Raw genomic sequence first — 17,086 nt, 5'->3', positions numbered from 1 at the left:
TGAATTTGCCAGGGAAGGTTGATTTGTTCAGATTCTCCTAGAAAGTAATGGATTGGAGAATATAAAATTCTATTCAAGTTGATTTAAAAAGTAAAATAATATAAACTTTTCCCACCATTAAGCCATCTGGGAGAAGTCTAAGCTTTATAGTTCTATGCCTCCAAAAAAATCTTCATATAGGGAGAAATTACAAATATTTATGACTTGCAAAAAAAGGAAGAAAAAATTGTTTTACATAGTAGTAGAATTCAGTATCAAAAACTTAATTACCTCCCCAAATCTACCTTTCTCTAGAAAAATAAAACAATTATAGCCCCTCTCAAAATAACAATGTTGACTGCAAACTGTCCTGAGTCTTTGTTAAAAATAAAACTTGAGTATTTGTTGACGTTGTAGCAACTTCAACAAACTTCTCCTTGTTACTGCTGGGTATGTTTATCTCAGTAACCCAAGCAATGGTACACAACAACTTGGCAATTAATCATTTTAAAATTAAAAGATTAAGCCCATCGAAAGCCTAATTATGAAAACTGGAAGAAAAAAAAAGGAGTACAAATAATTTCTAGCTTAGTTCAGAAATAAACCTTAGAAAAGTATGCTTAATTAACTCTATGATGTTTTTCTCCAAGAAAAGGACATATTCATTTTCCCTAGGAAATTAAACTTTTTCTGTAGTTAGATATTCAAAGACCAAAGAAACTTAATTGAGATTCTTGAAAGATAGCAAGTAGGACTTGTTGCTATGACTCCAACCACCAGCATGCAGCTTAATCAGCACCCATTGCAATCACTGAGAGGAAATGGCTATTTCAGTTCTCAGCTTTTCTTCTAAAGATGCAGGGATCAAAACTGAAATTTGACCTAGAAGCTGTCATGGTTCTAAAGATGCACGACAAAAGGTTTGGCAAGTGTTAATAAGAATAGAAAAACAACAACCAACAAAGCAGTCAGATTTCTCAAACTTTCAGGACAGTAAAGTGCAGCAAACCAGCCAAGAGCCTAACAGCCTAAGATTATACCCGATGGACCGTGATGAGCATGCTCATTGCTCTAATTTGTTGTCAATGATCAAAGACTAGATGCTTTCTCATACTAAACAGCCAATAAATAAACAGAGAGCCACAGCCACTGGGACAGAAGAAGAAAGCCAGTGACCAAGAAAACAGCAGGACTGGCTGAACTTGAGAGCAGCCAGCTCCTTGTACCTCGGTTCTGCAGCCCTGGCAGGAACCGGAAGGTCAGTCACGCCCACCAGTGCTCTTCAGCGATCGGGGTAGAGAGATACTCCCTGTAACGCCTGCATCTAGAAACTCAGCGGTGCGGAGCACCACGTATTAATTTAAGAAAGCTTCGGTGGAAAATGAAGAGACGTCATTACAGATATCCACTTAGTTTTTTAAAACTCACCTGTGCAGAACTCTTTACTTTCATTATATAGTGTTTTACCTGAATTACGTTGCTTTGGGTCAGTCCTTTACATAGAAGATGAAAGAGAACTGAATGAGTCTTTCAACCCCAAGGGTAATAGCCTTCTTCAAATATTCATCATTTTGAACTTCAAGAGCTAAGAAAAAGCAAGAAAAGGGAAAAAATAGAGTGGCAAAAAAAGAAAGGAAATAGAAGAGTGTCCCAGCGTTAGGGACACTGACAGGTAAGAACGTGAAATGAGATGTGTTAAGAAAAAAGATCTTTCTTCTTTGCCCTTCATCTCAAATCATGCATATTAAGGATTAAAAATATGGAAAAGGAAACAAATACATAAATAATTAGGGATAAAAAGTTGTTGGTATTCCATCATTATCAACGCTTAACTATATCAAATTCTCTGATACCTAAAGTTTCAAATTTTTCATTTTTTACCTTAGTTTGAATAGTGTAATTGTCCATTAAGTCAGAATTTGTCATTAAGTATGTTGAATTAAATTATTTCACTTATAAGCGGATGTCCTTACATCTTTAAGTCAAATTTTATAAATTTCTGAATATGTCACAGCATACACAAATTTCTGATTATATCTGATTGTATCACAGAAATTAGACCTTAAGAGCTTGTTTGAAGGTTCTACTCAGATAGGGAATGAAGCCAATTGCATAATCTTAGTAAAATACTGTTTCATCCGGAAAGGTTGTCATCTTGCACAGTTTCCAAGGAGGACCACGTGGGTAGCAGGAAGTAACAGAACACCCCTCTGGATAAGAAGATTAACACAGCAATCCCAAATCCCTGGGCTGGTAGAAGTCATACCAGATCACCCTCCTATTTAATAATGTGGGATTTGATCTATGAAGTTGAATTAATTGGCAGTTGCCTGAACTGCGAATATTTTCAGTTTGTTTGTGCTCATTCTTGATAATTCCTTCCTCTCTCTCAACAGAATATTAACTTCTGGCTGTTAGTCTAAGAAACAAAAAGATAGCTTTTCTTCTCATTATCTCTCGTATTTCCTTCCTTTCTGCTACATTTGTGACAAAATCTGCTAATTTCCCTATCACTCCGGGTCTGAAATGCTACAATTGCATGATCACGCACTAGGACCACCTTCTCAGTTCTTACATGAAGCCCTCCTCCCCGCTCTGCAGCAATAATCCAGACCCTCTTGGAGAAAAGATCAAAGGAGCTAAGAATATTTGCAAAAGAGTGGCTGGAGCCCTGGGCCATGACTGAACAGAGGGACGTAATGACCAGCCGGAGCAGAAGGAAAGCCAAAACGATGAGGCTCCCAGGGCTCTGGGAGGACAATGAGGAGGAGTGAGGGAACAGAAGGGTGAGATGCTGTGACTAGTGGACCCTCCTCTGCTCACCACCAGGCACCCTCCCCCAGGTTCCACCCGGTAGGAACCCCTTGGGGCATGCGCAGTGTGATATGAATCGTGCCCTCTGGTGTTGTGCGATGTTACTGGTGGTGTGAGCAGGGGTGGTTTTCATTTACACAGTCAGCAAATCCCACAGTGACACAATCCAGGGGTGAGTTATGGGAGCCAAGGTTGAGGGAAGGAAGCAGAGGTGGAAATGACTAATGTTGAAAGGGCTGCCCGCGTGAGCCAAAAACGTTTGTAAGATCTGGGGGAATATAGTAAGAAAACAAAAGAGTTGACGGAGTATTGTGTAAATGAACGGGAGAGGGCAGGCAGTCAGTCCACTGCAGAGGTCAAAGAGAAAGTTAAGCAGACAAATAGCCTGGACATCAAAGAGGCAGCTTCTATCGGGGTGGAACCCCCACCCCACCCCAGCGGTCACAGGAGTGGAAAAATCTGCAGCCTCCATCTAGAAGGAAGCCGACTCCGGCGGGGCCCAGAGCGCGCTCCCCCGCCCTCGGCTCTGCGCCTGCCCTTCCTGCCACCTGCTCTCTGCCGGGAAGTCCAGGTTCCCTCCAAGGCTCCTCAGTCAGAGAACTGCCCCTGCTGACTGTAGCCGGCATTGCGCTCTTCTGCTCTGGGCCAGTGGTTTCAGGGGCATTACACTAGTCTGATCTCCACTATCTAATTGTATCAAATGCTCAGATAGTTTCCTGCATGTGTTGTGTACCTCCAGAGTAACACCCAAACCCCTCTGGAGCAGAAATTACAGTTACCCTGTGTCCTTCGCTGTCATTAGGTGTGGAAGGGTCGGCAATGTGGCTGACCCTTAAGAAATTCTTGTTTGGTCAAATCAATATTAAAGTAAATATAAGAAGCTGTTTGGGGGGGAGGAGTACTCTTTTTTCATTTAGTTTTTCACTTTCTTCAATTTTTTCTGCTTTTATGAGGTAAAACTGACAAATAAAATTGCAAATATTTAGAGTATACAACGGGATGATCTATGTATACATTGTAAATGATTACCATAGTATGTCAATTAACACATCCATCACCTCACAGTTACTTTTTAATGGTGAGAATGCTTAAGATCTACTCTCTAATAATTTCTAGTATACAATACAGAGTATTCTTTTGCTGTGGAAGTGTTGGTGGCCCTGGGTACAATGATTCCACCACAACGATGATTTTAATATGCTGCAATGAGGTATGTGAGCTACCACTGGTATTTAAAATTGTTTTAACTTCCTTTGAGTGGAGTATGACTTTATCTCTCAATTTATTTAAATTGATGTATTTATCATGTTATGTAAAGGGACGTTTACTAAGGTAATTGCTGTGAAATGAATGAAACTAATTAATCACACTAACTTTTTTAGTCATCGCTACTTCATTTATACCTAAGGAGCCAATTACTTAACAAATTGTGCATGTACATTAAGAGTTGCTCTGGACTTTTCTTCTCTAGAGACTTGCTACCCTGAATTTCCTTTCTCATATACAATCAACAAACAAAGCTGTATTATTCTTTGTAAATCTTCCTTCAGGAAGGAAAGAGTGTGTACAACAGTGACGGTAATGGACAATGTGGTTGCATGTGTCTTGTGTACTTAACACTGCATCATGAGATTGCCCTTTGTCTACTATTTAGTAGAAAAACTGAAACAGGATATGGCAGAAAACTCCTTTAGTATCTAATGTTCCTTATCTGTGCCTCAAATCTAGATTGAAGTCAATAGCTGACTTACGTCTAATAGCAAACACCTGCTAAAGTAAATATATTTACCGTGTACTTGGTCTTCAGCATTTTTGGAAACGACAATTCCATTTCAGCACTTCTTTTACATATTTTTTTTTGTCTCAAATAAAAGAAATAGCCAACACCAAACATTACACCCAGAAGGGATAAGCCAGCCATGAGTTAGATTTTATTTTTATGTTTTGTATTTTATTTTATATTCTCAAATGCCATCTCCTTCTTTATGCCCTAAGATATTTCTTTTTAACAAATGTTTGTCTGGGACTCATAGACTAGGAATTAACCATGGTGGTATTTTTCACCAGCAGAGAACATTGTTGATGGTTAAAAATCTATTTCTAAGACTTGCAAAATGATTCCTTTTTAATTACAAAAACCTCACAGGATACCACTGTGTACTCACACATATAAAAATTAAACAAATCAAAGAAAATGCAGAAATAAGAAACTGGCCCCCACTCCCCCACACACATATAGCCTCAAAAGTTTAGGATCCTAGCAGCAGAAGGAATACAAAATATGTCAACCAGTTCCCTCACTCATTAGTGAGATATTAATAATGATACGTGATGAATTCTAAGTGAGCAATGTAAGCTACTGAAGCCTTAGATAATGCCTGGAAATGCTGTATGTTTTGTTTCAGTCATTTCTTTAATCCTCACTTGATAAGTATAAAAAATATACATCTAAGGCCAGGAAGAAAGAAAAATACCAAAATCTTCTGCCTGAAGCCTCAAGAGTCTTCCTTGTTACAAAGTGTGCGTTGAAACCACAGAGAAATGACTTGGAAGGACAGAGCTGCTTGCCATTTTGAGAGACCCTGCCAGGACACCATCCTCATCAATATGTTGTGCTTACTTTTTCGCGTGTTTGTTTACCAGCTTAGGGGGGCATTTTTGGCTTACTGGAACCTTATAGGCCACTTAATCCAAGTCCTCCCTTTACACCTGAGGGAAAAGGGAAGGCGGATCTATAGCAGTGTTGCTCGGAGAAGAACCACTCCCTCTCGGTTTCTGGTCCAGGGGAATATTCAACCATATTACGCTTCATCTCTGTTGCTTCATTTAACTGTTTGAATATAGATCATATATTTATCTATATATTCTTAGTATTAAAGGTATAACTATCATCTAAAAATGAAACATGAGAAAAATCAAAACAATATGTCAGAACAGACAAACTATGGCATCTTTGCTGGACGTATTGTAACAATTTAAACAGTCAAGAAGCATCGTCCATGTTAAAAAAAAATCCTCAAATGCCATCAAAAATCCTCAAATGCCTTTCTCTCTCTATATATATATATATATATTTTTTAACCTTAAAAACTCTGTTTAAGTAATACAAATAGTTCTTGTTAATTGTCATTTTGTACTGCATTCTCAGGGACCCTGTCATTCCATGGTGTGTGCAGTTTATGCCTCTCCCCAAGGTCATTCGCCTTTTCTTAAAGTATGAAGCAGTTCGTGCTCTTTCCCACCTGATAAAAACCTTCCTTGACCTTGGGTCCCTCCAAATTCTTTCTTCCTTTCTCTCTCCTTCCTCTTGTCCCTACTTCTCTCTGTCCTCTTTCCTGTTTTCAGTCCTTGAAATCTGCTTGTGTCTTCACCCCTTTATGAAAAACACTCTAATTTCAATGGGCTTAGATCAACAAAAATGCCATTAATGCAAAAGAAATGTCACCCCTCTTCCTCCTCCTGTTGCACTGAACACTGCCGGTCATCCGTGTCTCGAAAGGCTGTCCTCCTGGGAGACTGCTGAAGTCGCACTAACTCTGCGGCGTCTGTTTCCGAGGATTCTTCTAGGTCCTTCTTGCCTCCACATTTCCCATCTCATCAGGGTCTTGGGCCCAGTGCTGATTCCCTCCTGCGCCACATCCCTGACCCCGTCCTGGAAACACACGCTCATTCCAGGCTCCTGACTCCTTTCCCGTCTCCTGCCACGCCTCATTCTAGACATACGTTTCAGCAACAGGAGTCAAATTTTGTATTTTTGTAACTTTCTACTAAGTTAATGAGGGAAACGGGGTTAGCCAAAAAGCTTGATGGTAACGGTCTGCTGGGGGGGTTTGCCGATTATCTGGAAGGTGCTGCCTTCAGAATCCGGACAAGACCTCAGATACCCGGGGGAGGAAACACACATCCGCAGCTCAGCAGCACAGCAGACGCAGAGGCAGGGCGCCGGGCGCAAGGAGGAAAGGCAGACCGGCACGCGGTGCGGAGCTTCCCAGGCCCCGGGCGCGCGCGCACCGCGCGGTTCTCAGCACGCTCTCCCCGCCACGTGCGACACAGAGCACTTCGGTCAGCGCTTACTGCACGCAAAGGGCTGTTTTCAAACACCCTCCTTTTTTCCTACAAACATCCCTGTAAGATAAATATTGTTGGTTTTATTCCTACCAAGTATGCATTGAGGCCCAAACGGTTAAGTGACAAAAGTGCCCAAGTTCCATGGCTGATTCGTGAATAAATTAGGGTAAGAATTTATTGAGACACTAACGTTTCACCCACTTGCACAGAACTAAATTGCCCCCGGGTGTGTGGTTTGCTCCATACTGGGTGACCATCGTTACTCTTACTTACTTCATACTTTGAAACACAATTTACATTTTTACTGAAATGTATTTTGAATAAAACTTTAAATCTCTTATCATAAATAGAAAATCAGTGCTTCGTATCTTAAAAGCAATGATTACCAAAGACTCAAAGTCTAGGACTTGCCCTTTCTTTATTATAAAGGGGAAATATCTGGAGTATCATTGGTAATTTTTACTTATTTTACCTTTTTTTGACTTGAGTATCACTTTACCTGTCAGTTTACCTAGACCAGGATGCATTTATCACGTTATGTAAAGGGGGATCTGTTCAGGTAATTGCTGTGAAAATGTATCTTCTAACAACAAATTAGGATTTCTTTTTGACTTAATCAAAAGAACTGAGAGAAAGCTGAGATGAGAATAAACTTTATCACCGTAGCAGTCAGTTTTACCTGATGCCATGTCCTTGAACCACCTAAAATGGAAAGGTGGTAAAACATGGACCCCCGGAGCCAGGCTGCCTGAGTTTAAATCCCCGTTCACCTGTTTAGCAAATTATTTAAACCTCTCTGTGTAAAAATGAAGATGATAATAATAATACTTACAGCACTGTTATGAGATTAAATAACTAAGTACTTATAAAGCATTTAAAATAATTCATGGCACATATTAAATACTATAGAAGTATTTGTTAAATACAAAAAATAAAAACACTTTGCATTTTGCTAGTATATATCCCATGCTTTGGAAAACACGAAGCTGGGCAGGTCAGGGAAACTTTTCCTACGGGAGCTATATTTGAGCTGAGCTAATGAAGGTTCAGTAGTTTTGCATTTCCATGGAGAGACAGAAGGGGCATGCCACAGAGGAAAAACAGGCATGGTCAAACAGCTGGAGGGAAGAAAAGGCGAAGGCTGAGTAGATGAAATCAGTTTGTAGTTTCTTTCAGTTAAGCGATTAAATGCATGAGAGACGGTAGCAGGAAATGACGTTGGAGACGTAAGACCTGTGCTGGATGGGGTGTTTTGAGCGTCATATGGGCATGATTTGAGGGGAGACTGAAGAGGGAAGTAACCTGCAGTGGAAAGACCTTGGCGTCGGGGCTGGAGTGGGGTGAGGAGCTGGTGGGAAGCAGCTGCAATGCCACAGAAGACAGTGTGGACGTTAAGAGGTGCTGTGACAGCAGTGCAACCAGGCCAAGTGTAACTGAGTCATCAAGAAAAAGAAAGAGGAGGAAGAGGGCAAGGAAAGGGCTGCGGGGACCAGTACGATCCTGGAAGGAGGATTTCAGTTTTGCACAAACTGAAGATGAAGCACTGGAGGGTGGCTGGCTGGAGACAGCAGACAGTCAAGGAGAGAGATACAGGTTCCCGAGTTACACACACAGAAATAATACTTCGAACAATGAGACTGGAAATCATTAGTAATTTTCAGGGGAGGAGTTTCAGTAAACTCACCCCATCATAAGGTGAGACAGCAACTACACAGAGACTTAATCGGTTTAAGTCTCAACAAGATACAAGTAGAGGAATGAGAGCCACAAGGGCCAGCCCAGCTCGCCTGATGGAGGACAGAGGGCATGCCAGAGCTGTTTCTCCAAGCGGGTCCCAGACTTCATCCTCAGCACTGGCTGAACTGCCCGTTCCAGCTGCAGGTCCGCGGCTCCAGCCCAAACCTCTGGCCCTGAGTCTTGGCAGTGGGAGCCTGAAATTAGTTTTTAACATATTCTCTAAGTTATTCTATTTAGACCATAAAATCAAAGGTTCTAGAACAAGAAGTCTTATAGAGATGGCAAGAGATATTTATTTTGCTATCATTATGTTCTTTGGGCTGATCTCACACGTGGTAGGGAAAGTAGTAAGTGACTACTTTGATAGGTTGTCTGAACAAACTGCAGAGGAGAATCTGTGTTAGCTCCGTGTCACAGTGCCTTCTGCACGCGGTGTGCAGGACCCCGGGTGTGCTGGTGATACAGCTTCACCGCTGGTTGGGACGTGGTTTTGTTTGTCTGCTATGTCAGGAGCACTGAGTGTGGAGAAGGTGGCTTCACATTATCTATCCTCATTTCCTCAGCTCTTGTCAAATGGTTGAAAATAGAATGACCTCAAATCAGTCAGGTTGACACAGTCAGAAGCTGATTCTTTTTTAAGGCCTCTAAGTTTCTAGGCTGAAACTAATTCTGTCCTTGACTTTAAACCCATCTCATTTACCCTAATTTGTATTTGTTTTTCAACTGTCTAGGAGAAAGACCTATATTTCTGTAATCATAAATGACAGCTCTGACCCTTTCCTGTTAAAAATAATAAAATGAGATTTACCTTGCAAGTTTTAATAAATTGAATCTTACATATTTAATTTAGAAACATATCTTTCAAAAAAAAAGTATGGTTAAGACTACATGTATTTTTAGTTGACACCATGCCAATTCAAATTATGTTTTCTGTACAGTTAACACCTTCTTGGAAAGTAAAGCAAGTGTCTTAACAGTTCACTACAAAACATTTAGTTTATTGTAACAAGAAGATATTGAACGAAGGATTTATGCTAATTGACCTACATTCCAATTTATGGCACAAACTCAAATTTAAGTAAAATCAATAGTAATCTACAATAGCCTAAGAAACTTCAAATTTAAAATAAATAAAATATATAAGAAGTATTAGCTGATGTTATTTGAAGTTGTTCTGAGTAGAGCTTACCCCAGCATTCTACTCATACATTTCCACCCAGGCATGAATTTCTGCACTCAAGTGTTCTGCCGTGAAACTTCCGTGTGACTGCCGAGACTTCATAGTTCTCACTAGTTTCAACCCTCCATCATATGTGTTTCAGAAAACATATCAAATTTTCACTTGTAAACTATCAGACTATTATAATTTTCTTAGGAATGTAACATACTTGAGGCCAAACTTCAAAGTTTTACCTAATAGTCTAACATCCTTAAAATGTTCCTGATTTGCTTAATGGAAATAGCTCAAGTGTATCTTCTATACATGTAGTTCAAGATCTGAGCTACATAAAATGTATAGAATTATGTTCCACCTTCTCATCAAACAAAAGAGTTAATAGGATCCCCAAGATATGCATGATCATCATTTGTTTCTCCTGCTTCAAATCCCAGCCCTTCGTACCTTGTTCATAACTGCCTCTGGGAGGCTTGTATTTCCTGAAAACAGTGTGAGTCCCAGACAACGCCATGTCTCAATATTCTTTGCCTAAATTTGCAAATAATTTTACAGATCCTTAACCAGGTCCCTTTTTACTGAAATTGAATGAGAGCAAAATATTTCTGCCTGATTTTCTTCTTGTCAAAATGTATGGACTCCCAGATCTAACACTGAATGTTAAAGATGTCACATTCCACTGTTCTAATTTTAGGGCATTTATGCATGTTATGTGGTTGATGGTTCTTTTCCTGCACACAGTGTTTATCTTTTTTTCCCCTTTCCCTCAACCAGCCCACCTTATACTCTTGCCATCAAACAGATAATTCATTATACGGCTTTACCTCTCACCACAGGTTGGTACCCTCTCATCTTTATTTTCCTTCTTGTTCTTGGGCTCTATTTACTATATATTTCCAACCTACTAAGTTTGTGTTTAGATGTCTAGCCATCACCTTGTAATTAGCATTTCACAAGTGAAATTAATCTTCTGTCCAAAGCATCCAGAAAATAAACCGTTTTATCCTTTAAATATTCTATCAAGGGACCTACTAGTTCCCCAGTCCTCAAGGTTTCAATTCTCCAGAAAATATCTCATTCTCTTGTTTATTGCTCAGTTTCCTAATTTTTTAGACTTTTCCTTAGAAACATCATTCATCCATCTTTTTCTCTCCACTTCCACCATTGCCACTATTCTACTACGACTAAACTAGATGTGGACCATACCACTTCAGGATTACTGTGACAGCTGCTTCTACCCTCTCCAAATTATCCTTTATCTTAAACAACACTGCCCAATTTATCTTCCTTAAACACTAATTTCATTACAACTCTTCCCTGCTCAGAAACATTTCATGACTCCCTATTTCCTATTAAGTAAACTCTAAATTCCTCTGGTTGCTTCTCAAGGCTCTCCAAAATCATGTCCAATCCTGTCAACCCAGCTCCATGGCTTTCTGCTCCCCCAAATTCACTGCCTTACTGCTTTAAGACGGGGCCCATTATTCTTCCCAGATCCTCCACATCCCTCCAAATACCACCAAGTTCAATACCACTCCCTCCATGAAACTTTCCATAATATCATCTCTGGAACTAAAAATCATTTTTTTTAAATAAAATAAAGAACAGAAAGTGATGTAGTTAGAGGAGCACTTAAAATATTCCTGACTTATCTCATACTGGAGCATGAAATTCTGCAATTAGAAACCTTTCAGGTTTAAATCAACCTTGCAGTTAAAATATAACTATTCTTAGTAAGGAGTTAATCCTGCATTTTTGAGTATGAAATATTTCATCAGATCCTTTCTGGAAAGCAAAACCTGGGGGCAGAGGGAAAACCTTGCTGCATACCTAGATAAGCTGCAGGCATCACTGAGGAAGTTAATAAAAGGAGGAGGCAAAAGATGCCAAAATCGCAATTTGCCTACTATGGAAATAGCTTTTTTTGAGGGTTAGCCTTCTGTATTAAGACGTGGCTATCAATTATTCAGAATATTTGACTAACCAATTACTCCCATTCTTCCATGGTGCTAGAGTATGTATTTCTTCTTCTGAGTCAGGCAAAAATTGCTTTCTATATTCACCCGCAGCACCATCTTCCCTTCTCTAAATGATAAATTTCAGTTGTCATGACACCAGGGAAAGATGGATTCAGCTTGCTGGCATAGTCAGGCATTCTGCTACACTGTTTTCCCCTTTATCCTAGCAATTTGGACTCCAGTGCTAAACCCTCACCCCCTACTACCACCAAATAAAAGAAGTTCTAAGTAATGAAGTTCTTCTGTGTTTTTCACAAGTAAGTTAAAAGAAGAGGAGAAAGATGGCCTTAAGCGACCAAGTGTTTTCTCTCTTGTTGCTGGACAGATTTCCTTCCTTTTTTCTCTCATCGGCCCCCACCGGTCCTTGGCGCTTCCTATTTCTGGACTGTGTGTCTGGGCCACTGTCCCGAGTCCTGCCTCCGTGCCTTCACTCTCCACTGCTATTTATTCTCTCCTCTACTTCCCTGACCTCTGGCTTCTCACTGGCTTCCTCTACCCACTCTCTCCTACCAGCCATCTGGCACCTACTTGAGTTTTCAGTGACCTCACATACAACAGGAAAATGTAGTCCATTCCTGGCAGAACAAGGAAGAGACAAATTTTAGGGATCTGTCACTTTACAGGTGGAACTGGGGACTCTGAAGAGGTGGAGGCCACTCTCAGGATCAGCAGATGTTAACTCCACTTCCTCAGGAGAACACTTTCCTGCAACCGGGGATCATGTGTAACTTAAGGGCAATGAAGTAAAATCCAAGACCAACTGTTTTCGTCACACTTTGGAAATGCAAGATAGAGGAATAATTAACTTCAAGATTTTGAGTACCTTACCCTTTGAGAGATAGTCCACTAAAGCTTAAGTTTTCAAGGTAAACAATGTCACTCTTTTTAGAGGTTTTATATTGGATCCAAACAGCATCTTAATGCTTTTAGTAAAGTGGATAGATTACATAAGTCAATTATTTTGGTTTTCCATTTATGAGAGCTTTTTCCCTCTATGTGCTATTCTAACAAGAGTTTATATGCCCTTGTACTACAAAAAGAAAGAAAGAAAGAAAGAAAGAAAGAAAGAAAGAAAGAAAGAAAGAAAGAAAGAAAGAAAGAAAGAAAGAAAGAGGGAAAGAGGGAAAGAAAGAAGGCCTGAAAATCATTCTGCTATTCTTGGGGAAATGTTTGATCTTTCCTTTATAACTTGAAAATACTTCGGTTTCAGAAAACTTTTCAAGACAGTTCATTCTGGAGATCATTTGCAACACTATTTTATTCAAAGGTCCTAAAAATGGGTCTTTCTAAAACTCATCCAGAGTCATGCAAGAAGAGACTATGAATGTCTTGACCACAATTAACATTCATAGGCAAAAATGTCCTCGGCTTTCTCTTTTTTTCCTTTCTTCCAAGTTGGCCTGTGTCTATAAACTCCGCCGATTAGCAGTCAAAGCATCCCCTAACCCTTGAGCCTGTGGGAACTTAGGAATTTCCACCCGAGCACGTCAATCCCAAAGGCCTCCTTCACTCTGGAAGAAATCCCTCACAACAAAGGACAAGGGAGAGGCCGGGGGGGGGAGGGGCGAAATGGACTTGGACGAGAAGAAACGAGAACACTGGCGTTGAATAGCAAGCCCGGACTGCCCGGGGATCGCTAATCAGCAACCGTGAAAAGCAGCCTTGCCGGGTACTCTCGGGACGCCCGGGACAAACCAAAAACCACGTCTGCAGGATGCGCAATTCCTTCTCTCCGGCCCCTCCCGCGCCCTTGTCCCAACTCTTCTCACGGGACGCCACCTCCTCGGGCTCCGCCGGGATTGCCTGTTTCACACCCGGTCCTCCGGCCCCCCACCCCCCACCCCAGCAGTCACAGTCCTGAGGCCCTTCCCCGCTGCCGCAGCTCAACTCCGGAGCCGGGGACTCCGTCTAGAAACTTGAGCGCAGCTGAGCGGCGCGCACTCCGGCGCCCGGCCACCTGGGCCGGCTTGGACGCCCCTTCTGCCTCGCCGTTTGCCCAGCTCCGCTGTGGAGAGAGTCGGCCCCAGCCTCAACTTCAGACCTTTTGTGCAACTGCGGCACTTCGTTCGGACAGGGACTAGAAAGTGTCCCCAGTCTCGCCCTGCCCCGGCGCCTTCCTGCACGCAAACCTGTACGAATGGAAGTCGAACGAAGTTCCCACTTCTCGAACCCATCCCAACTTGCTCCCCGAGCGGCACGCTGAAACGTGGAACACGGGGGGACGGCCACGTCCCCGGAACCCCTTCACTCCCCGCGTGCCGCCCAGGCGCGGGACTCCTGGGCTGAGACCTTCCCCCAGCCCCCCTTCAGGTGCCACCCATCCGCGCCGCCTCGCTCCCAGGACAAGTCCGGAGGCCCAGGGCGGAGGCGGGGAGGGATGCACACTTCGAGGCAGACCCACACCCACTTTCCTCCCGCAACCCCCGCTCCCGAGGCCGAGCCCGCCGCGACCGCGCGCCGCGCACTCACCCATGTCGCCGCGTCCCCTTCCCTGCGTCCGCTCAGGAGCGCGAGCGGTGGGCGCAGCGCGGGGCCAAGTTCTCCGGGCGCCTCTCCCGCTCCTGGCGCCGCGCAGTGACCGCCTCGCCCCTCCCGGCCCGGCAGCTCTCGGGGTTCCGGGAACCTCGGCGGGAGCGCAGACCCCTCCCTCTTCCCACCTGCCTCCCGCGGCTCCGGGCTCCCTGCCCGGCCGCGGTTCCACGCCGCGCCCTCCCCGGGCCCTCCCCGCCCCTTTCACCGCCACGCGAGCCACGTGCACAAGCCTCCCCCTGGAGTACGTTCCTTACACACTGCACACCCGCACCGCCTCTGTGCCCCACGAGCGAGCCGGTGGCCAAGATGATAGTCCTTAACGTGGAGACCAGGAAAGATTATTCCAGCAGAGACAGGTTTGATAGCATCATTTTTACATTCCTTAAAATCTCTGGTCTTCAGTGTACTAATTTTTCCCTTAACAACGCTATTAATCAAAACAAGGAGAGAAAATTCTCCCTTGAATTTACGTCTCTCTTCTTTCTTCTATGTTAAATATATTTGTTTCTGTAAACTGGCAAGGCTATAAAGTCCTAACACACACACACACACACACCCATACACCCATAATATGCAGAAGTCACCTGGAAAATAAATGACAATCCAAGAAGCAGTAGATACTGCTGAGAAAGCACTAGACTTGCCAGTTGGAAGGAACAGGTTGTGATCCTGGTTCTCCCACTAATACACCAGGACTCAGTTTCCTAATTTGTAAAATGGAAGATCTGGAAAAAATGATCCCTAAGGTCCCTTCAAGCTAAAAAAAAAATTATATAATTCTTTGGGTTATTGGCCTAGTTCTTTCAGGATTCATCCTGGAGAAGTTATTTCAGTAAGGCGGTCCCCAAAGTGTCTGAAGCTTCTTTTTCACGCAGAACACACCCTAAAGTGCAGAAATCTATTCCATGAACCAGTAGAAGAATCAAATAAAGTGGACATCGTTACTAACTTTGAGAAACATCGCTATCTAATGGAGAAGACATGATATAAAAAATAATTAAGAGCACATTTGGCAGAAATACACGAAGAAATGCTGAGCATATCACTAAAATGGCGCAGAAACATTTGTGCAGCTATTTCTCTTGCAATGGAAGAGGCTCACTCCTGGAAGGGATGTTGTAAATTGCATTTCAGTTAAATGGAAATAAAAGGCTGTTCTTGTGGGCGGGGAAAAGCATGTAGTCGATAAAAGTTAAAAGTGTTCAACATGCCATTCAGAAATGCATCATCATTCTGGAAACTGACTCACATGAACTGTGACTGCAGCAAAGAATAACTTATATGTGGGTCCATGAGAGAGAAAGGATGAATGTTTGGAGACTAATTCATAATCACAGCTTTTGGATCACCACAGACGACTTACGACTTATTTCCTGAGGCGCTATTCCAGATAGTATAATTCTAAAAATTAGAACCTCGTTAATGATCTTCACAGCCACTGCTTTCCCAGTCAGAATGTGCAGCCAGCCTGGTGGTTACCCTTGCCCACAGTCTTGAGGAGACGGTAGCACTGTCATGGGTCTCCCCTGAGGTGGCTGGGAGGCCCCGCAGCACGCTGGGCTGACAGCTCCGCTTTTTAAAAGGTCAGTTTAAAATTGGGAAAAGCTGGTGAGAAGCCTGGTCCAAATCACCTCAAAAGAAAACCAGGTCCAAAGTCCATGTGATGGTTAATTTTGTGTGTCAACTTAACTGGCCGAGGGGTCCAGATTAAACACTGTTTCTGGGTGTGTCTGTGAGAGTCCTTCTGGATAAGATCAGCATTTGAATCAGCGGGCTCAGGACAGCAGGGTGGCTTCCTGCTCGGGTGGGCAGCATCCAGTCCACTGACGGCCTGAACAGAACAGAAAGTGGAGGAAGCAGGAATCTTCTCTGCCTCTTTTCTCGTCTTGCTGTTGAGCTGGGACCTCTCACGTCGTCTTCTGCCCTGAGACTGGGATGTACACCTCCAGTTCCCCTGCTTCTCAGGAGTTTGCTTAGAGGGACTGATCACACCACTGGCTTTCCTGGTCTCCAGCCCGCAGGTGGCAGGTCATGGGGCTTCTCAGGTGCCGTAATTGTGTGAGCCAATTCCTTACTGTACATATGTATGTATATCATATGTAAATGACTATATATAATATATACTACATTGCTATAATACTTAATTATATATGACATATAATAAATATGTAATTGTATTATTATACAACACTAACAAAAATATAATATATAGGATATATTATATATAATATATAACAGACTATATATAATACATATATATCCTATTGTTGAACTCTGACTAAGTTCACCTAATTAACTGGTCATTATAAAGGGATCAAAACACAATAAGAGGCAAAAATTAAACAAATATAAATACTATAAACTAAATTTTAAAAGAAAAAATGAGAAAATATGAATAAAGAGGAAAGAAAACTGAGCAAAAAGAATAAAGAATTTTTAAAAAGTGAGAAAAATAAAATAATTTTTAAATGAGAAAAAGACAAAAAGAATTTAAAAACGAGAAAACTTAAAAGAAAAATCAGAAGAATGAAATAAACAGAAAAGTTGAGAAAAAGAAAAAATATAAAATTATAAAAAATATTAAATGAGAAAATAAGTAAAAAGAAAAATCAGTAAAGCATAAAAAAGGAGAAGAAAAAAATAGTAAGGGAGGGTGGAGAGTAACAAGCAAAATAAACAAAAATCCAAAGAGAAAAAAAAGGTAGTTTTGGTCAAATCCCTTAGGTCACCAAAAAACAGCTTCCTGAGCTAGAGGGATGAAAAC

The 17,086-nt window shown here is 41.9% G+C and overlaps 1 protein-coding gene across 1 annotated transcript in view; it reads right to left on the bottom strand.

The window, feature by feature from the left end:
• The window catches only part of GPM6A (glycoprotein M6A), a 222,098-nt gene extending 207,698 nt beyond the window's left edge, over nt 1–14,400 (bottom strand). The window contains exon 1 of the mRNA XM_031440358.2: nt 14,260–14,400. Coding sequence (XP_031296218.1) covers nt 14,260–14,263 — 4 coding nt within the window. The 5' untranslated portion in view covers nt 14,264–14,400. The remainder of the gene's footprint in view (nt 1–14,259) is intronic.
• Between the last annotated feature and the right edge of the window lie 2,686 nt (nt 14,401–17,086).

This window comes from Camelus dromedarius, chromosome 22, assembly GCF_036321535.1.
Source record: "Camelus dromedarius isolate mCamDro1 chromosome 22, mCamDro1.pat, whole genome shotgun sequence".
Lineage (NCBI taxonomy): Eukaryota > Metazoa > Chordata > Mammalia > Artiodactyla > Camelidae > Camelus > Camelus dromedarius.
Note: the sequence above shows the minus strand (reverse complement) of the source record. Positions and strands in the feature narration are given on the sequence as shown.